The 25,028-nt window shown below is 37.9% G+C and overlaps 1 protein-coding gene across 5 annotated transcripts in view; it reads left to right on the top strand.

The window, feature by feature from the left end:
• The window catches only part of BCLAF3 (BCLAF1 and THRAP3 family member 3), a 35,031-nt gene that overhangs the window by 4,723 nt on the left and 5,280 nt on the right, over positions 1-25,028 (top strand). For 2 of the 5 annotated variants that reach the window (XM_082043305.1, XM_082043306.1), the window contains 10 exons: positions 3,594-3,667; positions 5,614-6,192; positions 6,536-7,195; positions 9,495-9,673; positions 10,307-10,421; positions 10,611-10,674; positions 11,523-11,641; positions 13,477-13,591; positions 19,072-19,167; positions 23,701-23,856. In XM_082043305.1, coding sequence (XP_081899431.1) covers positions 3,627-3,667; positions 5,614-6,192; positions 6,536-7,195; positions 9,495-9,673; positions 10,307-10,421; positions 10,611-10,674; positions 11,523-11,641; positions 13,477-13,591; positions 19,072-19,167; positions 23,701-23,856 — 2,124 coding nt within the window. In that variant the 5' untranslated portion in view covers positions 3,594-3,626. The remainder of the gene's footprint in view (positions 1-3,593; positions 3,668-5,613; positions 6,193-6,535; positions 7,196-9,494; positions 9,674-10,306; positions 10,422-10,610; positions 10,675-11,522; positions 11,642-13,476; positions 13,592-19,071; positions 19,168-23,700; positions 23,857-25,028) is intronic. The other 3 variants (XM_082043307.1, XM_082043308.1, XM_082043309.1) reach the window with 3 other exon arrangements.

Raw genomic sequence — 25,028 nt, 5'->3', positions numbered from 1 at the left:
TCCTTGATAGTAAGCACTTCTACTATTGGTCTGCCCTTTGTGTTTTCTGCATAGGGTTTCTTCCATCACCTTTGTTGTAGATGTTGGAAGGCACCTGAAAGGCATGTAAAGCAGTCCACATATTTATGGTCTGTTTACAGGAGAGTTAATTACTTCTGTACTTTATCTGCAAAGTCTTACTGGTATGGGGCTTTTTGCATTAGGAGGAGCTCCAGTTTCCGTCTGTTCAGCTAGATGACTGCAGTAATGTGTGATTTCTTGTATTTCATACTGGAGAAAATAAAGAAGATTGTTCTGTTCAGGAGAGCAGGTTGCTAAACATTGATAGCCCTTCTGAAAGACTGTGTGTTCAGGCTGGCACATCACATACAATGTCTGGTTACTTTTGAGTTACTTCTCTTAAGATACTCCTTTCAGGTTTGGAGTAGATAGATACTACAAGAATTTTGTACTTGTCAAAGCACTGATCTCTCAAGTGTGGAATCAAAGGAGAGCTGGCAGCAGGCTTGAGGCCATCTCTCCTGAGAGGGTACTTGTCTTGTTTCAATTCTAAAAGTCAAGGAAAAGAAAAGGTGTGACTTCCATTAATATTTAAGAACTGTCTAAGCATAGTTACTGATAACTCCTCCTCTGAGTCACTTATTGTAACACAACAAACACAAGCACCACTGTGAACCTATTTTTTTTTTTAACTAGGAAGGATTATTGTCAGTTCTTTGTTTTCATAGTGACAGCATTCCATAAAGTACAGTGGAGGACCTGGTGAAATTCAGAACCCAGAGCACAACAGGTCCTGGCACCTCTGCTCCAATGTGACCTGGCCTTTCAGAGCACCTGATGACTGACTTGGGAACCATAGGGCCTTTTCTTGATTCAAGTAATTCCGCTATGGACAGGCTGGGGCTGTCCTGCAACAAGCTTTATTTTGGTGTGAAACCATGTTGTTGGTCTAGGTGAGATGATTTAAACCTGAATTTAGCAACATGCTTACAAAATCTGTGGAGATTAACTTGTGATTCTGGTGTTACACTGGGAGTGTTGATGGGTGTCGAGTATCTGCTGCCTTCATACGTTCCATATTGCATCTTGAATCTCACTGTGAGGAAATCGTATTGCATGGGCTGCTTTTTAGGAGGTTCACTGAAACAAATGAACACTTTCTTTCCACTAAACAAAAGGAGTGTCTTCACTGGGAATTACAGTATTCCTCTTTATCCTAAGGCAAGATCTAGGACATACTGTCACAGTCCTTCTCACGCTTTTAGTACGATTGTTTAGCCAGTCTCAAAAGAACAAGGAATCTCTGGTTATGTATGTTCAGTTTCCAGCTTGATTGGTCTGTGATGAGAGATCCTGGCAGATCAGGTTCTGTGCGATGGCTGAGTGGGGTTTAATGGTGCTTTTGTCTTTTTAGTGTTTACATACTTGAAAATGAAGGATAAAGTTCAGAATTGAAGGGAAGATAGAAAGGATTTGAATGGCATATAAAATACTGTCACTTTTTAGAGCTTACCAGAAGAGAGGGTAGTAGTGAATTTTTGAAGCTCGTGGGACACCCACCTCTTTTTGAAGTGTGTTAGCCAGGGGGTGTGGTTTTTTTGTTTCTGAAATATTGTTCAGTTTGTGTTTTTGTGGGTGAGAAATAGGAAAGTATTTTGGTCATGATATTACTTTTATTTGAAAAATAATATTTAATATAAGTGCTGGCATTGGAGCATTTATTTAACTGGCTAGTATGATCTTTGAGTAGGCAAAGGGCCTGAAATTAATTCATGCTATACACTCCTCAGAAACATGCCTTTAGCATCTAAGAGGCAGTGCTAACCTTGTGTTTAAAAGTTCAGGGAACAAATGTTGCATGTAGTCTTTGGGGCACTTTGGGGCTGGGTTTTTTTTGCTTTACTATCCCTTGTAACACTTCTTAGTTCATGCCTTGTCACATGGAAAGATTCATTGCAGAGCAAATACTCTTGTGGTAAACAGGAGACTTCTGAGGTTTAAAAAATGAATTCAAGATGGTTTTCTCCAGAACTAGCCTATTGCTATGTCTTGCGTATAATTGTCTGGTTACCTTATGGTGCAACGTAAAGAGCAGGAAGTGAATATTTCCTGAATCACTCTGAAAGGTTAGAAGGTGGCTTGTCTAACGTCCACCTGTGGTGTTAAGCATCATAAACAGGCTATGCATTCTCCTCCAGGATACTGCTGTTTTGGCCATGAGCTAACCATACAAAAAAAATTGGGTAGAGCAAGGGGTAATATTTTATTTGACCCATAAGTGTGATGGGGGGCAGTGAGGCAGTGGGTCAGGTGTGTGGGTACACACATACAGCTCCAGGTTTCTTATGTCCCTTAAAGCTTGCTGGCTTGTGGTGTGTATTTTTGTTGGTGTGGTGGTTTTTTTTTTGTTCTTCCCCTTTCAGTTTTAGTTGGTCAGGTAAAAAGATTCAGCTAAAGAAATTATTTGAACACTGGGACTGTCAAAAAGGCCATGCTTGGCCAGTCCAGACTAGTCTTCTGTCTCCATGAGTGTCTGTGAGAAAATAATTACAGAAAATACCAGAGCATGTAGAGAGTGACACTGACCTGGGCGTATTCTTCCAGTTTCAAGTGACTGGTTGTTCGTTAATTTCAGAGCTGTTGATGGATCTGGGTTTGTAGCTATTTATATTTCTGGCCTTTAGAGCATCTTGTGGTAAATTAGGAGCTGTAGGCATGGGCATGTGGTCCAAATTCCAACTTTTAACCAGTGATGTGATAATTTGGCTCTGCTTTAGTCCTTGTGTTTGCTAAATAGTAATCATTCCATTCCTGTTCACCAGTCATTACTGGTGAGTTTGCGTATCCTTTCATCACTTGTTTTCCAAGTTTCTTTTTCCAAGTATTTTTTTTGCAAAGAAGAGCAAGGAGGGTAGATTCTACTGATATTTTTCTCATTCTTCCATAACTTTTATGAGAAGGAATGCCCAGAGTTACTTCCAAGATTCAGGAACAGTTAAGGCATAAAAATGAAAAGTGATCTTTTTTGTGTAGCTTTATTTGGGTGAAGTGTGTGATGATACAACAGTTAATACTTGATGGAACAGTTAAAGCTTAGAGGAGGACTGTAACCATGTAAGATAATCAGTGTTCATTACAAATTTGAAGCTCAGTATATGTATGATGTTCAGAATATAAGTTGATGCAAAAACATTTTTCTTTGTAAACTTGATTTTAAAACCGGCTATCCCTTCCTGTTTATCATCTATAGCATTTAATGCATACTAACAAACAGAGCATTTTTTTTCAGTTGCTGCAGCTTGCTTGTGAGATTATTTAACATTTAAAACCAGAGTGAATAGACAACATTACAAACTAGAGAGAAAAGAGCAATGGTCAAATATTTATAAAGAAAATAAGCTGTGTTCTAAGATCAGCAATCAGAGAAGTAGTTACTTGCTTTAAAATGGGAATGAGAGGTTAAAGTAAAACATCCTAAAAATATACCTCACCCCAACCTTGAAGCAGCTAATACTGTACTTCTTGAAAACAATTGTGTTGCAATTTGTTGTGTGATTCTGTTGCTAGACTAGTAAATTGTATAATTTTTACAGCTTCAAGAAACTCATATAAACACGTGAGAGAAGATGACAAGATCTAGATCAAGATCACCACGGTGGAAACCAAGGTAAATATTTGTCTATAACTTGTCTTCTGAATTGTAGTTCTATATAAGGGTTTATAATTAGGACTTAAAACTTGCATAAAAGAAAATTGCATCTAGAATTGCAATTTGTAAAGTGTATTATATAAATTCTAATTATTTTTCCTAACTGAACCGTTTCTGCATTTTTTCCCCAACTTGTTGTTTTGTTTTTTAAAGCTGGAGGTGTTAAGGTTTTGCTGTCTGCCAAGAATGTTCAACTCGTGTGTTTTGGGACTTGGAACTACCTTAAGCACAAAATCCAAGCCCCAAACTAGTTAAGGCTATTTTTACTCAAACACCACCTGGTGCACTGAATGTCTGTAGCTTGCTCCTGTTTTGCCTTTTGGTCTCCAGGAAGGGCAAGATTGACTGTTAAAATAAATACTACTTAGTCCAAACACCTCAGGCTTTCTGTTTCTGAGCCTTTGGAGCTGATCTGCAAACTGATCTTCAGCACAGTCAGATATGACTTGCATCATAAAGTGAACTGAAAGCATGGGAGTCAGTGCCCCTCTTTTTGGACACTAGCCTAGTAGCCTGTGTCATTGGTGTCTGTCACCAGAATAACATGCGCATTACTTCAGGCTGTCAGTTACCTGCCTAATTTTTAGGACTAGCACTGCAAATTTAAGGTGTTAAAACTAGGTAGCTGAAGTATAACCTGAAGCTTTCAAGAGCTAGTAATGTGTAATGTGAAACTACTTTTTTGCTGATTTTGGGTTGCTTTTCTAAACAGACTAAGTTGTGATGATCAAGACCAAGGGAGTTTGTTGGATAACACAGAAAAACTTGTGTTAGGTTTTTTGTTTTTAAGAAGTTGCATTCTATCTACTTCTGTACTAGATTGGTAGTTGTGAATACTTCCTTAGAGTGAAGGGCTGGGAAGAATGCCCCAGCCCATGTTAAAATGCAGGCCTTAACCAGAACAACATGGGGCACCAGCAGTACTGGTGCTGTTGGAAGTTGGCCGTTATATTTTTAGGAAGATCTGTAGTTCTGAGTTTGAACTCAATTTCAAAAATGGAGCAGTTGTGCCAAACTGTACATTTGCAGTAGGTGTGTGAAGCAAGGGACTTCCTTGATTTTTTTTTTTTTTCAACTTACATGTTTTTATTAGAGAGTGTATTGAGACCCTACAGTGAATACTTGAACACAAGCATAATTGTTCTGTCTAGTATTACTTTCTGGTTCTTGTTAGTTGCTTGTGCTGCTTTTTTTATTCAAGAAGATTTTGGCCGAAAGCTCTTAACAGGTTACTTTTATTTTTGTAATTGTAGGTGAGAATAGAAAGCTGAGTGATACAATTGAGTGGATCTTAGAATAGCAAAAGCTGCGATAAGTGTGGAAGTGCCTATTTATGCATGTATATACATGTATGTACATGTACACACAATTATACAAAAAGAACAAACTCAGTCTTTCCTGCAGGAAAAAGCCTACCTGTGTGGCATTTTAAATAGGATATTTGCTGATGTTTTCAATCAGTTTTTGGGGTTGTTTTGGCATGCAAAGAAAACCTGAGAAGGTGGTGGGTTGTTTTTTCCTTGTATGCTTTTTTTCTTCCCCTTTTTTCTCTTGGCACTGAAAAAGATAGGGAATACTTGAGAAGTGTGAAAATGTGTATAACAGTTGTTTTCAACGTAGTATGAAATTATTTTTAGTTTTTTCTCTTTGCATTTTTTCATTTAAATGATTGACTTACTAGTATTTTGAATGTGTATTTTTGCTACAGGAACTTTCAACAGAGTAAAAATAAGCTTGATACTCTAGCCAGGCAAATGACACTTCTAATATCTTGGGTTGTTTTTAATTTTTTACCTGTGTAAAATCGTGTACTGAACTGTACTACTTTAGGGCATAGATGCTCTCACAAAGGGGTGGATTCAGTTTTATAGAACAACTCAAAGTGGATTTTGTTTTTGCCTCAGGTCCTTATCTCCAGCATTTAGGAGTCCAGAGCACCATAGGCAAAGGCATGCTCACATTAATTATGACTGTGAATATAAAAGCTTTCGTAAGGACCCAAAGAAACCTATGCCTTGGAGAACAGAAGATGAAAAATACGGACAGAGCAATTCCAGGTTTGCACCTCATAGAAATAACCACCAGAGAATATATGAACGTAGATCACCTTCACCAAACCTGGAAAGAATTCCCATGGAAGATACTTACAGTCATAAGCCCTACAGAACACACTCATCTGAAAGAACTGAAAGCAATAGGAGATGCCAGTTACCACCAAAATACTTGGAAATACCATATAAAGAGCACGATCATCCATTTTACCAACACAAAATGGAAGAAAGATACACGTTTGAGCACTACAAAGTCACAGGAAATGAAAAAGGCATGAAACCTTTTCATAGACCTTTAGGGGCTTCATGTAGACTGGAAAGAAAATGGCATGAAGATGGCTTGAGGCACCAGAGGTTACATGAAGAGAAGTATGGTCAGTCACCCAGAAGAGTTTCTGATGAATTTACGGCAAGGAGCTCTTTACAGAAGAGGTATAGGAATAAAATAATTAAAACCTGGGTATTGTGGTGTAAAGCCTCAAGTGAAAGTCTGTTTTCATTATAGTTGAAGATATCCACCTTGAAACACGTTGGCCACTTTGTAGTTTAATTATGGGCGACTGGTAGTAGTGAAGTATTTGTCTTTTAAGTAAATCGTATTGATGGCTAGAGTATGAAAGGATAATATTTCCCTCTTAAGAGCCCCTGCACATCTGTACCTTGGCCTGAGGGATTATGGGTTAACTTGCCACGCATTCTGCTGTCCAACATTCTGCACATATAAGTTCTCGCTTTCTTCTCTAGTGCAAGTGTAAATTGCTTTATGTCAACACAGGTATCCTGAAGATCACGATTACAGAGAATATGGGCACGCGTCTAAAAGGGCTAGAGAAATGGAGAGGTATGACGGTGGTGAAGTAGCAAGAAATTCCAAGTGGAAGCAAGAACGTTCTTTTCCACCCTACCAAGAAAAGGAGGAGCAAAGAAATCTGGGTGCCCAGTCCCATCGAACGGCTGAAAGGGAGTACTCGGAGGGTTCTGTCACAAAGATAGCCTATGAGTACAGTCACAAACGGCGCAGGCATCTGGATGGGGAAAAGCCTTTTTCAGACGATAGAGTTCAGAAGTATGTGAAGCAGGAAGACCAGAAATACGGTTCTTCTAAGGGTGCTCGGAATAGCAAGGAGTTAGATTACTTCAGCGGTGGAAGAACGAGACGGACTGAAGAAGGGCATGTTGATGTACCTCTTAAATGTGGTTCAAAGAAGGGCTGCAATGCTTGTGTTAACTCTTCCAAAATGGATGTTGATCTGAGATCTTTTAAACCGAAGGAAAGAGTAAGGGAAGAGGGGGAATTCAGGAAAAAAGTAGATTCCTCCGATAGTCAGCATGACTCAAGTCATACTGTTTCAGATCTGAAAATGTCAGATGTGAACTGTAGGAGGGAGCATCTCACAATCAAAGTGGATATGAAGAAAATGGTGACCAAGTACAGGTATTGGTTTTTCTCTCACCTCTTCTGTCTTCCTGTCTCTTTACAGTTTATGAATATTGAAGGAAAGCACAGTTTCTTTAAAGAGGTAACCAGGACAAACTAAGGTTGTATGTTTTAAATTTTATTTTGTTTAAAATGTTAACTTGACTGGCCTGGAAACTTGCAGCCTACCTCTATTTAAAAATGAACAAACAAGACCAAACCTTAGTTCATTTCATGGAGAAGTAGTATGAAGTGGAAAGAGCAGATATGCCTGATACAAACCTGTAGTTAAGAGTTGCTTATGATGAGTAAGTGTGTTACCTGTTGCGGGGAGGCGGGGACAGGAAAAAAAACAACCCACAACACAAAACCAACCAAACAAAAACCACGAAAAAACCCCACCAACCAAAGAAAAAACAACAACAACAAAAAAAGCACAACAGAAGAGCCTAGTCCTGTGCTTTCTTCTGGAGTATGATGGCATTTTTTTGACTGAGTCATCCCTCATTTCTTCTTAGAAACAGATAACATTTAAATTACATAAATCTCAGGCACACATTCAGATGTTCAAGATCTCAAGTTCAATAAAGCTGCTGAAAAGTTTGAGATCCCTGGGTTGTTATTTATTGTGGTAATGAATGAAATGGCAATCTGTTGAGGCATCAGAACTGAAAAGCAGTCGAATCTGCTTCTGCCTTCTGTGTAGTACTTGAGGTTGCCTTTAAGGTTCCCAGTGCCCACTGAATCGGAAAAAGTTACATTATGAAAACCTGAATGGTGGGTACATTGGTAGAGAGTAAGCAGCTGGGTTTGTGTAGACTTTTGCAGTCTTTTCTGATTTGTTGCCTTTCTGTTGTAGACAAGAATGTCATATAATGGCAGAAACCCCCTTTGGAAGGGATTACCTTACCTTCCAAAAATATCAGCGTTCATTTAAAATGTATTTTGCCTCTTGTCCCAAAGAAAACCTCTATATAATTTTTTTCCCTTTCCAGTATTTTAGAAAGGTCTAATAAAATGGAGAGTTAGAAAGACAAATTACTGTCTGCACATAAGGTACTACTATTTAAGACTGAAGAAAGAGAAGTGGGGTGATGCCCACTCCACCCCCTACCCCCTGGGCTAGGACAAGCATTTAACTTCCTGAATAATAATGTAAGGAAAAGAACATAGTTATTGTTGGGTTTTGTTGCAAGCCCATAGAATGGTTCCTGTATTTGGTAGCCTTGTGCTTCTACTTTTGAAAGTCATGCACAGTAGACATGGTAATTATCTGCAGACTCACAAAACTACTACATTGTTTGCAGCTAATTTCATGTGTGGAAGGTTTGCTTCTGCAGTCAAAAGTGCTAAGTATTTTATTTTTTTGAAGATGATAACACTAATTTTGCAGAAGCTGATGACTGGGAATATTAATGATGCATACTTTAGGCATTTAACAAACACCTGACTTGAAATGACTCAGCGGAGAAGAACACTTTCTTTGTAAACCTGAGGAGCAGGTAGATAATACATCTTGCATGTGTTTATTTCCAGTTTAGTGGGGGCAAACAGATGACTTCTGGCACCTGCTAGAGGCTATTTCTGATAACAATTTTTGTATGAATGCAGAATGCACAGTGAACATGGTCTTCATCTGAAAAGCTTTTGCATGGGCTGAGTCTTCAATTTATCTTTCCAAAGGACAAGCATGTTCCTTGCAACAAGAACAGCAGGATTTTTAAAGTGCTAGTTTTCTTGTCAAAATAACTCTTAAGCAGCAGTGCAACCATTTGGGGTGTAAACTTATTTAGAATGAGTAAAATTTGACAGAAAGATGCTAAATGTGTTCTTAAGTTCACACACTGACACTGAAGGCTGTTTCACTAGGCTCAAGTGATGATTCAGTTCCTAAAGATACTCTGAGATTTTTACATCTCTGAACTGTTCCTGAAAATTGTCTGGTAGCTCCATATAAACAAAGACACACACATAATTTCTTTCCAGAATTATACTAAAGAAGTATATAGAGATCTTCATTTGCCTGTTTTAGTTGATAATCTAGATGAAGTTTAAAAGTTGCAAGTTCTGTATTATGTACTTCACTGAAACAAGGATTCCTGAGACCGTAGTCATATCTCTTTGTATTTTATTGTAGCTTTTTTCTTTATGGCCTTAAGAGTTTTTTAATTAAAAAAAAAAAAAGAACAAAATGAGGTTTTTGTTTTGTCACATTCCTAAAGTGAACTTAATTTATTGTTTTGTTCTACTTGTCTATTGGACGTTTTCAGATATAGTGAATTATTTTGAAGTGAATATCTGCAAAATTTTATTCTAGGACTGCTTCTAGTCATACTACAGAGAGACAGATGTCACATGATCTGGTTGCTGTTGGCAGGAAAAATGAAAATTTTCATCCGGTATTTGAGCACATGGAATCTGTAACACAAAACGTTGAAAACGACCCATCAAGAGAGTTTACTCAGGAAATAATCACAATTATCCATCAAGTTAAAGGTGGCTGTAATATTTGGAATATATGCATGTGTTTATGTATTTATAATTATTAAAACCAAATCTACTTAGTTAGATATGCTGTTCTTGTCAATCTCAGGTTTAAGGAAAATGTAGGTTGAGAATTTTAAAGTAGTTGGGTGGAGAATCTTTATAAGGAGATCTCGGTCCATAGTAGAGGGATTGGTGTGGGCTTTTAAGCTAGAAGGATTTTGTGCTTGTACTTTAGACTAACCTATCTGTTTCGGAACAAGAGAAGTAAAAAGGAGCTTTGCTGTAGTCACAAACTCCCAGTTATATGTAGTTCTTTAATTTTTCAGATTAGTGTTTAAACTGCTGCATCATATTGAGTGTTGAACTTTATTTATAGATTCTAGTCATTTAAATACTACTGCGATAGGGCTGACAAATAGTTAACTTTCTATTGAGCTTAATCTTATTAAGTAACAAGGATGCCTAAGTTAGGCTGTCCCAGTCTTTCATTTGTGAATGTCAAATTGCAAGTGGAAATAGTTTGAAATTTAGTCTCAGAAGTTGTCTTGGTGTCCTTAAGAGCTTATCTTTTAAAAGATACAATTTCCCACTGTGCCTTTCAGATACTACAAATAAACATTCTTGTATTTAATATCTTCACAGCAAATTATTTTACATCTTCTGACATAACTCTACATGAACGGTTCTCAAAAATTCAGGAAAAGCCAATTGCAAACATGAATGAAGTTAAAATACATTTGGATCCAGAGATTCATAGGTAATTGATATGTTTTTTGCCTTAATTTATTTGCATTAAGGTAGTAGTTACTCTTCAGTGGACTTTACGTGATGTAAAGTGTTCTTTCACTGACTCTAAACTGTCTGCAGTCTGTAAAGATTCTGTAAAGCATTCAATAATGCTTTTGCTATTTATAGTGATGGCACTTATGTAATTTTTGTGTTCCAGGAGGATTGACATGTCTCTAGCAGAACTTCAGAACAAACAAACTGTGCCCTCTGAATCTCCCCAGGTATCTTGAATACTTAACTTGTGTTGGCAAACAGCAAGCTAAAATGATAGAGATGTAAACAGCATCTTCCCCTTGCTATTGCAAAGTAATTTTTACATGCTTTGAAGACCATCAGTAATTCTAACTGTTTTCAAAGAAATGGACATGAGCATATTTACGGATATCACAGTGGTGCAAGTACACTGTGTTCACTGATTAATAAAATGCAGATGTGTTCTCCAGAGAAGCTGGAGTGTGGTTATTCCTGCTGCTTGAACCCTTAGCTGTTTCTACATGCTGTAAATACTGAGTAGGTGACTGACATGTGGCTCTTTCCCTCTGATATTAGGAAAAGCCTTAATGTTTGTTCTATCCTAATGTTAAAATGGCCCAACAACCACATAGTTTTTCAGAATGCTATTTTACCCCATGTGTTCATCCAGGGGCATAAGATTGTGTCTTTCCTTTTCAAGCTACACTTACTGTCATTTAGTTACTGTTTTTTTTTCTGTAGTGCAGGTATGTGGAGATTCAGCTCAATTAAGAATAGTAGAACTTCCTAAGACTTAACGAAATAAATGTGAATATTTTTGCTTTGACAACTCCATGCAGAATTCCAGTGGTCTGTTCACTGTTGTTGGACACTTGTAAAAAGGCAGATGGTACAAGAAAGGGCAAGAAATGTTTAGGACTGCTTTTTGTTTTTGTTTTGGACTTTGGATCCTTGGGTCAATGTGCATCTATCCTATGTGCAGATAGTTGGACTACATTAACAAGGTTATATACCAGATGCAAACCCTGAAGGACAGAATCACATTAGTGTTTAGTTATTACTAGCTAACTTTACTTTAACCCTTCCTCTTAACTAGAACGTTATGAGAGTGTTAGAAGATCCAAATGATTTACGGCATGATATAGAAAGGAGGAGAAAAGAGAGGTTGAAGAATGAAGATGAGAGAGTGTTTCATGTAGATGGTGTAACTCCAAGGTAATTTGCAAATAACCATCTTGTTGGCCCAAGCCTGTAGTTCTCTTACACATTTGTTTTCTGACTCTTCCACAGTTGGATTTGCATCTGTTGTGATTCTTTGGTTTTAAGTTTGACTCAGACTGAAATTCAACTGACAGACATTGCAAACCACTCTATAATGGAGTGTTACCTTGAAAGAGGTTAAGCTGCAGTGGGAAAACAAAGAAAAGCTCAAACTGTATCACTAAAGTGGAAGAGGGGAAGAAATTAAAGATGCTCAACTGTTTTTAATCTCCTTGATATGCCATGTAACTATTTTGTAGTTCCATAAATACATCTTAGGTTGAATACATTGTTGTGTTACCCTGGTTGTTTTGTATTGTCATGTGCAATATTAACAAAGAATTGGATATTTTTCTGATTTTTGGATAATTTTATGAAGAAAAGCTATAGATTTTTGGAATAGCTTTTTATTGCTGTCCTCTGATAGGTTTGTTAAAGGTGTTTGCCTCAGTGGTATTTGCTAACCTCAGTCATCCTGTTAACTTTTGATGTTATGATGTTGTTTGATCAGAGATGGCCTGACTTGTTTGTGTTAGAAGAAATGTTGATTAAAGTATTGCCATACTGTAATGAAATGTATCTACACTGTAGTCATGATTTGCAGATAGCTCTTAATATGCTGCTGTTTGTTCATTTTTAATACAATCTATAATGCAAATAGTGGCAATGCACATGTATTTGGGAAATCTAACTTGTGAAGCTGCTGAAGAAATATTTCTTGTATTTGAGATTCTTTAAACAAAAAAAGAGTAGAAGTTATCAAGTGGAAAAAAAATATTGACCTGTTGCATACAGCTTTTTATGTACCTGGGACTATGTCCTCAGTGTATGTTTGGCCTGATCATCTGGGAAGGCTTTTAGTTGCCACTTGTGCAGTTGCTGGCTTGCTTACCTCTTGTGTGTGCCGCTCGAAGTGGGAAGCTCAAGTTTCTGCAGTAAGTGTGGCTGTCCTGGAGTTCAGTGTAAGGATGGGGTGACACTGTCAGAGTAATGTGGGATGAGAGCAGTAATGGTATGAACAAGGAGTAGAATTTTCCTGAAAATTTCATAGTTTTTCGTAGTTCACATATGAGATGCTGGCAATGCCTTTGAGCTAGTCCAGTGTGCCTCTATTTTTGCCATAGTCATTTATTTTGCAGCTATGAAAACTGTTTCTGTATCTTTTGTGAGCTATGAATTTTGACTTCTGGTGATTACTTTTCATGCTATATGTTTTATTTAGAGGTTTAGGGACATATCTGTATTAGCAATGTGCTCATTAAAAAAAGCCCAAGAAAGCAAAAACCCAAAGCTTGAGCACCCTGCTTGCTGAGGATGAAACTAGAGCATCTAGCCGTTTATCTGAGTTTGTGTCAGATTTGGGATTTCATTAAATGAAAAGTCCTGTACAACTTCAAAGCTAGTGCAGTGTAACCCAAGTGCAGAAACGCAGAAAGCATTTCAACCAGTGGAGGGCAGCAGTGACCAGCCGTGCAGGCCTAACGGGGTGAGCCAGGGAAACATCATTTGTGCAGTCAGGATTTCAAGGTGGTAGAGTATCCCTGTTAATTTGTCATTGCATAAGGTAGTACAGCTTACTACATAATTCTGTGCAACTTGGGCTCGAGTTTAGTCAGAGGACTGGTAATTTGTCAAATGTCCTAGAAAAAAATTACTTAAACCCCCTCACTTTGTACTTCTAAGTGATACAGATACTAGTCTAAGGTTATTTAAAATACAGGGTCTTGATATGCTGTGGCTTTAGATTTTAATTGTTCTCTTTCTCTTTCTCTCATACACATACATATCAGGAACCACCAAAGCTGCAGTCTTTCAAAATTACAAAACTCTCAACTTGATGGCTTCCAAAAGCCTATGAGGTTCATTAAGCCACCTTTCAGGAAATTTATTGGGAAACCTCACTTGGTAAGCCTAAATGTAGTTTCTGTTTTGTTTGTTCTTACATTTATAATTAATTTTTTTGCTGCATTGTCTGTGCTGATATAAATTTAACAATCGGTGATGTTTTGTCCTTTTAATTTTCAAGTGAGGCCTTATCTTCAGACTTTACTCAACTGTAAAACCGCTCATAATTTCACAGTTCTAGTGCTGTACTTCCTCAGATATTTGTTGAAGCATAGATTACTACAAGTGAGCTAAAACCACTCTTATGTGTAAATGCTGATACAACAAAAATAATTGTGTTTTTGCATGCCTGTGCAGTACTCTGTAACAACTTTGCTACTGTTCTTTATAACCTAACAGCAAGTTTGCCAGGGGTTTGTTCTTTTGGAAAGCTAGTTTAGATTGTATGTTGGGTGAAATCAAAACATTTTTCAGCTAGTCCAGAAATAAAGTGGTGGATTTTAGATCACTTATTGAACAGCAGGAACAGGTCAGACTAAGCTTCTGAACGAAATTTTAGGTTCAAAATGACTTAATGAAATTAATTCATTAAAGGGCTTTATGAAATACAAAGTTACAAACAATGTGTTATTAAGAGAAATTTATACCTAATACCGCATTTCTTCCACTTAGTGATGTGCTTCCTAAACTATAAATTAGCCTTGTTATTGAGCATATAACCTGAGGTAAACTGGAACAGTTTGAGAAAAAGAATACTCTCCTGCATTCTAGTTGTCAGTGGCTGGAAGGGAAAGTCTGAATCTTTTCTGGTGTGTATTAGTTTCAGCAGAAATAAATTTGTAAAGTAAAATATATTACTGAAGTCCCCAAATATAAGTAATAATTGCTCATTAAGTAATATAGTAACTGCAAATTAAAGGAGTTAGCTTGAAATAGAAGCTGAGCTATTGTTAGATGTGCTGAAAATTCAGGAAGGTTGCATTTTTATATCTAATAGCAAACTGCAAACATGCAGTTTTTAGAAAATTCTGCGCTGCAGTGAGGAGTTATCTGTTGAGAGCAACAGTAGCTGTGAAGGTATGGGTATTACAGATGCAAAGCATCCTGAAGAAGGAATAACTCTTCATGAAGTCAGCCATGAAAAAGCTGACTTGCAGACAAGTGGGAAAATGAAATACTTCACTTTGCTATTCACATTTGTCAGTAAAATTAGGATTAATCAATGCTTAACAACTGGCTCGGAGGGCTTACAGACACTTTGTGAATGTGTCTGCAGTACAGAATGTGTCTGCAGTACAGACACATTGGCACTTTTTTATTGTGTCTCCTCTTCTGTTATTGTATTTCTGCTCTTGCCTTTTGATTGTTTTTCTGCTCCCCTTGTCTCTTTTCTAATTTCTCATATGTCTTAATGCTCCTGCTTATCTAATATGTCTAATACTCAATATGTAAAGTAATGTAGAAGATGGTAATCTTTTCCTGGGCAGAGCAGATCACTGATATAGTTAACTTGTACTTGAGGCAGTAAAAATAATTTGGCTGAACAAGCTCACTCCAGTAGTATGGCACTTCCCATCACATGTAGATGTTGGGAGTCCAGTGGTGGGCTACAAAGATGGTGAGGGGTCTGGAGCATCTTTTTTATGAGGAGAGACTGAGAGAGCTGGGTCTGTTCAGCCTGGAGCAGAGAAGGCTGAGAGGGGATCTCATCAATGCTTATAAAATCTCAAGGGTGGGTGTCAAGAGGATGGGACCAGACTCTTTTCATGTTGCCCAGTGATAGGATGAGGGGCAACAGGCACAGGCTGAAGCACAGGAGGTTCCACCTGAGTATCAGGAGAAACTTCTGTACTTTGAGGGTGCCAGAGCCCTGGAAGAGGCTGCCCAGAGAGGGTGTGGGGTCTCCATCTCTGGAGACATTCAAAACCTGCCTGGGCACATTCCTGTGTGATCTGCTCCAGGCAAACCTGCTTTAGCAGGTGAGTTGAACTAGATGATTTCCAGAGGTCCCTTCCAACCCCAAACATTCTGTGGTTGTGTGTGTTGTGTGAGAACATGTGGTGCTCAAAATGGCTTTCCTTGAAGGAGTTTTTCAGGTCTGGATGTGACTGCAGAACAGCTTATCCTGGTGGGCGATAGCTCAAGCTCAGTCTCCAAATCTGTAAGCTGCTACCACTGCTTTAGTGTTTGTTGTGGGAGTTCAATGGAGTGGTAGCCAACTGTGATGTCAGCCACATGTATAGTTTCTGTGTTGAGTAGGTTTTCTGTAATAAATTCAGAGCTGCGTGACTGTATTTGCTACTACTTTATTTGGAAGTGTAATGTTAGAGCTGAAAGTAGCCTTAGGAGAACAAAAATGAATGAAGGTAAAGGCTGTTTGTAGCCTCTTTCTGCAAGAGAGCAAACATTTAGCATTTGCCATTTAGAGTGTTTTGTATCAGGATAGTATGGTTCAGGTGTCAACACTGCCGAGCACCTTGAAAAGTGTAAGGGCCATAACTAAAAGGAGGTGTTTGGAGACCAATGCAGTGGATTTAAGAAGTGGTTTGATGGGTCAGTGATGCTGGGTTGGCTACGCCTTTTTAAATAGGAAACATCCAAAAATGAAGGATATGTTGCTAGGGCATACCAATACATGGAAAAATTGAGGAAGAGTTTGAAAAACAACAAGAGCTAAGATAATAGTTGTTAAAAAGAAAGTAACTTTTGAGATTTTTTTTTCTCAGTCTTACAGATTCTTGGGTAGATATTGATTCAGTTGGTTTCACAGTCCAAGTAGAGCTTTCCAGTTCTTGTGGGAGGCTGTTTTTATGCTGCAGAAGAGATGTAGCAATGGCACATTGTGTTGGCAAAATAGTAAAGGTGTGAGAAAACACAGGAAAAAGTAAGCAACAGACATCTCTTACCACATTTGCTGAGGAGAGTTCCACTTGTAATGGTAAAAGCAAATCCTTGGAAATCCAGAACAAAAGCTCTAACCTTCAACATTCTCTGAGGTTTGTTTGCTCGTGTTTATAGGTAAATATAAAAGTATATCAAGGAGCCAGCTTTCAAATGACAAGCACGACAGTGCCAAGGCTCAGAAAATATAGCAAGAATGACTTTTAGAAAGGATGGTTAACAAGAAAACCACTGCAGCATCTTAATATTTTTAAATCCTATGTTATAATTTAAATTACTGGATAAATATTTGCACATTTTCATTTTTGTCAGTAAAATTTCATCGGGGTTTTTATCACAGTTGCTTGAGGAGCTGTGTGTATCAGCATTCGTAAAAGATGGATGCTTTAAAAGTAAGCCTGATGAGTAGCTCTTATCTGATGCTCAGATGTTGCCTAATGTGGAAACAGGTAATGTGTTGGTCATATTAAAATGTCCTTACAGTAACTATGAGAATGGGATATTAACACCACTTTTTGCTCTCTTGTTAAATGTATAATATTAGTCATCCATTTAATTGGGTTAAAATTAAACATGAAGATGGTTTTGCCTTGGTTGTGTCCTACTTTCAGTATCCCATGATTAACCAATATGAACTTGTCAGTGCAAGGTATGAGCACCTTTTACCGAAGGGCAGTGAAGGGGAGTGTTTCTTGTGTTAATAATCAATAACTGGGGCTTCCTGAAGCGTAGATTGATGTATGTTTGCTTTAAGCTGTTCTAATGTTTTTGTGTCTGTGAATGTACTTGAATATTGAGGGAGGTGGGGATGGGGAAGGGTGTATCCACAGTTAGTTGAGAAAAGCTTTCTTTTAATTCCCAAAGGTTTATTTTTAACTATAACAGGAAACTTTCTTGGTGGTTGTGGGGTTTTTTTGTGTGTGTGTGTGTTTTGTGTGTGTTTTTTGTTGTTGTTTGTTTGTTTGTTTGTGTTTTTTTGGCTTTTTTTTTTTTTTTTTTTTTTTTTTTTGTTCTTGTTGTTGTTTTTAATATTTTTTTCCCGTGTTGCCGAATTCTCGGTTTTAAGGAGGAACGTACTTCAGGGAGCTTCCTGATTTCATTATGTGTTGTATGGAGAAAGTTAATTTGATTTCATGGAGTATCTTCGTATTTGTAGAATAAGAAGGGTGCTGGGAAGTTCCTGACATGCTTTTTTTCTCTGTGTATTTAATTTTCCATACCTTTTTTCTTGGAAAAGCCATTTTGACTACTTTGATCTCACTTTATAAAGTCTTTCTTCCTCTCTTGTTGTTCCCTGAGTCCCCTCTTGTCAAGGCATTTTAAGAAGCTAAATAGTTGACTTGCAGGCAATGGTGTATTCTCAAAAAAAAGAAAAAAAACAACCCCAAAACCCTAGATAAATCCCAGATAAAAGTTAAATTGGATTCTATGGATTCTAACATTGTTCTGTTGCATTTATAGCCTTCCTCCCCACAATTAGTGACAGTGCTAGAAAGTGTATCCTGAAGCATTTTTACCACTGAAGAGGTTTGGTACTTTGTTAGAGAACAGAAATTCTGTAAACAGCAAAGCATGCATTTGCATTTATTATTAGATGTTAGTACACACAAAATATTTCATGAGAGTTCTCAGGTTCTTTTTAGATTATATTTGAAGCTGTTAAAATTTCCTTTGAAAAAACAACTTCAACAACAATGGAACATTTTTGTGATTATTCAAGAATAGACTATTAAAAAAATAATTAATTTCATTGCTAGGAGTTTGCTAGCAACTCCATTCTGTCTGCATTAGATTACTTTAATGTAGTAAATGCCAGTATGTAATATTTGTGTGAATATTTATAATCATATGCGATGATGGAAGATAATGGTATTTTAGCTCTGTGCATCCTCTCAAGGTAGCTGTCATGGGAAATGTTGGACAAGGGCCAAAATACACAGGTAGGACAGTGGCTGGAGGGAGTGCTCTATTTTAGGCAACTGCAGTTGTTTGACTGCAGCTGTTCAGTGTGACACATAACAACTTCAACACCGCTTGTCTCTGCCTCTTGCTTTTGAAATCGTGTGTTTCCGTGGCAGGCAAGTAATCTTCAAAATGCTCTGCTGTAATATGGAATTAGAAGTAGAGTCTTCTAAGGACTGGTGTAACGTGCTGCACATCTGTTGTCTGGTTGTTGCGTTGGTGTGTACAGTAACAGTGTGTGTCTCTTCTAATATATGCTAACATGTATGATGCCCATATGCCACCCAGGGATATCCAGAGTACTAATCTTGTTGCCCTTATGCTTGACTCAAGGGATGACTGCTGTAGCAGCCTGTCTGCTGTACTCTCCTGTATGGAAAATTGAGGTGTCTGTTCTTGGGGGAGCAGGGGTGGAGAACCTTAATTGGGCTGTTACCTGCTTAGATCTCTCAGAGACTGATATTCCAGTAGGATGTGTTCTGTGGGCTCTGCCATCACTTCAGCAAGCCTGGACTCCAGGCTCTGTGCTCCTGTTACTCTGGTTCTTTCAAACAGTGTTATTGTTCAAGTACTACCAGTTTGAAAGCATTGCAATATTTCTTAGTATAAGCTGGATATTTGTTTTTTTGAATAATTTAGTAATGTTAAGCTAATAACGCTCTCTATTTTCCTACTAGAATTCTTACTATTCTTCAAAATCAAGTGATACTTATTCTCACAGACATATTAGAGGACACCCTGAAAATGCAGGACCCATTAGAAGACACTTTAAGGTACAGATCAGATTTTGTCAGATGTGTGTTACCTGAAATTGTGATTCAATCCTGTTGAGTGTGGTTACAGGACACAAATCTTTGAAGATTTTAAGTGCCATGAAAAATAGTGTTGTCATAGCCTAATTGTTTCCATTGAAATAATGAGAGGCTTAGCTTTTAGTAGCTAAGAGGGAGGCAGTGGGCTGAGCAGGATTGTCCAGTATTGTATCCATGCAGTTGAAATAAATTAAATGCAAAGTTGAGAATGAGAATTGCAAACATTAGACAATTACTAGAAAGCTTGTCTATCCAAAAAAAACAAGCTGTTCAGCTTTTTTCCTTCACCTGATGAGTGTGGAAGCCTGAGCAGTTTTCTAAGACTGTATTGCTTTCAAAATTGTATTACTATTATTTGATTAGCCCTTTCATATAGGGGTTTCTGTGGAACTAATGTCTTGTGTATACCCAGTATGCTGCTACCTATACGTTAAAAAAACAAAACAAAACAAAACTGTGAAGCTTTATTTTTGGGGCCTCAAGATGGTAAAGGAAGAGACAACTGTGCTTCTTCCTGGGGTAGTGCAGTGGCTTTCTAATGCCTTTGGATTGCAAAATGTAGTATCATAGTTTCGGAAGAAAACCAAAATCCACTTTTTTTCCTTTTCTGCTGACAGTGACATGCTATGCATGGATCCAGTTAGAGCTCTTCAGATTAGAAAAGTATTAATCATATCTAGAACAATGTACACTCCTTTTCATCTGTAAAATTACTCCTACTTAACAGGTGTGTTCTCAAGAGTAAAACAATGCACAGAATAGGAGTCATCTTTCCTGTTTTGTAGATAGTTCAAGTAAAGTTTTGATAGCTAAGTTAAGTAGCTGACATTTTTGGATTACATTTTGAAAGGAAGGCAGTGTAGGTGTATTTGTTTGGGGGTTGTTTGTTTTTGGTTGTGTTTTGAGGGGGGGTTGTTTTGGGCTTTTTTTGGTGTTGTGTTTTGTTTTTTCCCCCCTTCAGTTTAAACGTAAGAGAACTGTTGGATAAAAAGGCTTTCAGGCTCTCCCATTTAGGTGTGCTTTGCCAGTCCATCTTAGTCAGATAGCTAAGCTGAACCTAATCAAAAAATGCTAACTTCTGAAAAAAAGTCTTTTTCTAAGCTGAAGTTAAACAAGTTTAAAGTGTCAGTCTGATATAGCTGTTCCACCATGTAAGGACATCATAGCCTCTTTATCAGTATCCTCTCTGTATTGTCAGCCTATAGGGGATGGGGTGATCTTTAGCACTGGCTGCCATATCATTGAGCAGTGTTGGTAGTTGATGTAATATAAAGAAAATGGAAGGTTGCCTTCATTTACATGAGCCTGTGCTTCTGGAAATTATGCAAGAATGAAAATGTTAACTTAAGTTGTCATCACACATACATATGAATATTGCTGTATCTAATGATCTGTCCCATAGTGCTTTAATATTTGTAGGGAAAATAGCATATGCACTTGTATTGCAGTTTGCATATGTGTACAGCACATTTATCATTGCTATGGAAACAGCAGCACTGACTTGACTTAATTTCATCAACTTTTTTTTTTTTCAAATTTAATTTCCTCCGGAATAACATAGAGGGCTTTTCCCTCCCATGCTGCTGCTGAAACCTGCTCAGGAAGGTGATTTGACTATCTTTATATTCAGCAGACTTTATTGGCTCATTATTAAAAAAAAAAACCCAAACACACAAACAATAAAAACCCCACCAAAACCACACAGAATCCCATTCCCTGCCAATCCTTCTCTGCCAAAAAGAAAAACAAACAAACAAAACCCAAACAACAAACCCCACCATGTTTCTTCTTGGTATAGAAAATAGGGGCATTTTAACTTAATAAGCACAAAAGACAGTCTATTTAGAATATTAAAAAAAAATATGGTCTTGAAGTATGTTAAACTTGGAAAAAATATTTTAGAACAGCAGTGTTTATAAAGGATCTGGAGAAATCTTATAAAATTTAAAAGGTATTTTTTTTGTGATGACACTCTGCAGTGAATCACTAAGTCAGCCTTTAAGTGGGTACATGCATGGTAATCTTTAGAACTAAACTTCATTGGCTGTTTAACACAGCTCAGTGTATGAATGGCTGTGGTAGGTTCACCCCAGCCAACAGCTGAGCACCACACAGCTGCTTGCCCACTCTCCTCTTAGTTCCCCTTGTCCCCCAGCATGATGGGGGAGAGAATACAGAGAGCAAAAATCAGAAACTCATGGCTTGAGATGAAGATAGTTTAAGGAAAGAGGAAGAAAACAGTGATGCAAAAGCAGTTACCACCTCCCACAAACTGACTGATGCTCAGCTGGTCCCCAGGCAATGGTTACCTATTTTCAAGTGCCCTCCCCTCAGTTTCTGTTGCTGAGGTTCTGTGGTGGAATATCCCGTTGCTTAGCTTGGCTCAGCTGTCCTGGCTGTGTCCCCTCCCAGCTTCTTGCCCACCCTTGGCCTGCTTGCAGAGCAGGGAAGATGAGAAGGCCTTGGTGCTGTGCAGGTGCTGCTCAGCAACAGCCAAAACACTCAGTGTTATCAGTGCTGTTTTAGTCCCAAATCCAAAATACAGCACCCTGCTGGCTGCTGTGAAAAAATTAACTCCATCCTAGCCAGAATCAGTGCAATGGCCTGTATTTGCTCATATAGGAAGTATTTCTGAGATTGAGGCCATTGGTTCATAGGCATTGTCATTAGTGGTATTTATTAAAGAGTCTGAATGTAAAACTAGATGTCACTTTAGCTTCTGGTCTAAAGCAAGAAAAAAAATCTGCTATTGATGTTTTCCACACACCTTAGATTACCTCATTTTGCTCTAAGCTATGTGTGTTTGCAGTGCCTACATACCAACTCTGTCAATTTTGTCTACAGCTGATTCTGGTCTACATTAATAATACCACTATTCCCCTCCCTCCCCAGTGATGGAACATGTAGATACTTGAGCTGAAACTTTTAAGCTGTGTGTAATCTTGTTTTCAGTATCTTGTACCTTCTTCCTTTCTGTTACTTGGCCTGCTCCTTTGCTTGTTGTCATACAAATGCAGTGGCAGAGCACTAGGGCCACTGATGTCAGAGCGGAGAACCATAGCAGCTGTGGGGGAAATGGGAACTTCTAGCTGTGTTCAGGGGCTTAAGGCAGCATTAAAAATGCCCTTCAGTTTTCCCTGTGGTAGGCATATACCTCTTAGAGAATTGACTTGCATTTAGTTGTATCGTGCCTTGATTCTGATACTTTTCGGGGCAGGGTTTAGCATTTAATAACGTTCTGCAAGGTCCACTGCCTACAAACACCGTAAGAGTAAATGCTGGGGGACTGATGGGGCAAACTTCTCAGTTACCACATATAGTAGGTGGGTGAAGTGATTTGGGACGTAACAAACCCTCTGCATTTGCATAAAGGAACTTCTGTTCTGTACAGTCCTTTCTCAGCTGTTCATCAGCCACGCAGTGGAAAAACCTGGTACCAAATGTATTGCAACCTCAGAGCATGTGATTTGTCTTGAAGTGATCCTTGCTCTGTCACAAGGAAACCCAGTTTGCCGAAAGAATTGGGTCATGCTGAACACATTTTGTTATCTCCTACCCTTTAAAAGGGTTTGTAAAAGATAACAAGAATTTTACATGGTCAGGATGTTTCCTCTTTTTTAGCTGGAAAGCCATTGTTTGTTTAAATTTGGGAGAGGGAAAACGTTTAATGATGAATGTATACAGGAATGCTTTCTGTCTGGACCATGTTGGAAAACGTAAAACAGCAGTACTGGAAAACTAAGAGAAATTATAATAAGCAGGGTTTTTCTTACTCTAAACATTTTTACAGCATATTTTGTTGGAGGTCTGAGTGCTCAGGAATTAAAACATTATACAACTTTTAATGGCTGTGGTCTGTGGTGATCTTGCCGTATTCTTTCTGTGTGTTTATAATGCCGTTAACCTTTAAGCCTATTGTTACCTCTGTGGCCTCTGCTTCTGGTCCCACACTAGGTTAGTTTACAGTATTGCTGCCTGCAGGTGACAAAGGCACAGAGCAATGTTCGTACTGTAAGGTCTTAAAACTATAGGAAAAATACATTTACTGACTTCTGTTTAGTATGATTTTTTTTTTTAGACTCACCATGTGTGCCCACTGCAGGCCTTACATCACTGAATTTATTAGCAACAGTGAGATGTCTTCAACTTTTTGTTGATGCTGGTTTACTGTCAGTAAAGTTTGAAAAAAAAAAAAAAAACAAAAAAACCCAGAAGTTAATGTTGTATAATAATGTTTACTTTTTTCTATGAGGAAGATAATTTTGGATGTTTTAAACAATAAATACACTATAGCAGTTCTTTCAGCCATGTGGTACCTAGTGGTCTGGGGAATATTAAATGAGAAATAAAGGAAGAGGCTCTGCACTTGCGAATGCACGCTTCTGTTGTTCAGTACTACAAGTTTTACATCTGTGTAATTGTAAATATAAACTATTGAGTTTTGGTGCCCTCATTTTGCATTTTTTTTTTCCCTCCCTCCCCCCACCTTTACAGAGCAACTTTGCAGATGGCCGTTTGCAATCCCATTATAAGTCGGGCTTAGTACAGAAGGGTTTATATATTCAGGCTAAGTACCAGCGGTTACGTTCTGTTGGTGTAAGGGGATTTACCACTAATAAATTCAGAGATGGATTTTTGAGGAAAGAAAAGGTAAGTTGGCTTAATTTATTTCTTACTAAGCCATTAAAACATATGAATATTCATATGATCCATTCCAATTTTTAAATCCCCATGGAATAATTTGGATGGGATTTTCTGGAATATTGGCTCTTTGCACTTTACAGGCAAACTTGATTCTGCACTCCTATTTCCTCCATGTTTATTCCATGGAAACTCTGAAACTTGCTTTGGGTAATTGCAAATCAGAGGCAGCCTCTGAAATTCTACAGTGGCCTCTGTTTCATTATTCTGTCCTTGAGCTCAGTTGATCACTCTTCCTATTGATAGGAACTGCAGAAGACCTTTCGAACTGTATAAAATGTTACAGCTTTTGTGAGGATCAGTAGTTAAAACATTCTAAATCCTTTATTAGGATTGATCAAGTATGATCAAAGTAGTATGAGGTTACTTGTGACATATGAGAATTGAAATAGACAACATACACAGCCCCTTGCAGTTCAGTGTTCCTGTGTGAATTCTTGTTTGTTTTGTAATTGTGTCCACCTAGCTACAAGTAAATACACTTGCATAGGCATTTGTAGTTGGATTAGAGTTCAGTTCTTAGAACACAGAAGCACAGGTTCTTAGAGCTGTTTTCAAAAAAACCTCAAGTTTACAGTACGATGGGGGGAAAAAGGAAAAGAAAATCACACCAAAACACAAAAAATTGAGGGGAAAAAGCACACAAGAAAGAAAACTAAGTGCTTTGGGGAAATGTGTCATTTGTTACAGAAGTATACTGGGGAATACCTTTTACGTTGGCAGGACTCTAAGAAGTATGATCTCCGAAGGCTAAATTGAATGGGAATTAGTGGAAAATAGATGGAGAAGGTTTTTTTTCCAAAAACTATGACCTTGTAAAATGGGCATAGAGGTGCCATAGTTTTAAGTGAGCTTTTCCCCAATAATTTCCAATGCTCTTCTGTAATTGGATATTCAGGTTCTTGTCTGGAACCTATAAAGCACATTTAAGACAATCTGGCTGCTGGAGATTGACTTGAATTAGAGAAGCATAATAAGATCTGAATACTGATTTTTAGGTCCAATAAAGAGTTTAAATATCTTTGAGTTAAAGTGAAATAAATCCTGAACTATGAATAATCCTGAAGAATAAGCCATTTTCTTAACAACATACTGATTGCTGGTTGGCTAATTCTTAAAAA

The sequence above is a fragment of the Streptopelia decaocto genome (assembly GCF_964273445.1).
Source record: "Streptopelia decaocto genome assembly, chromosome: 1".
NCBI lineage: Eukaryota > Metazoa > Chordata > Aves > Columbiformes > Columbidae > Streptopelia > Streptopelia decaocto.
This window is presented reverse-complemented; position numbering and strand designations above follow the sequence as displayed.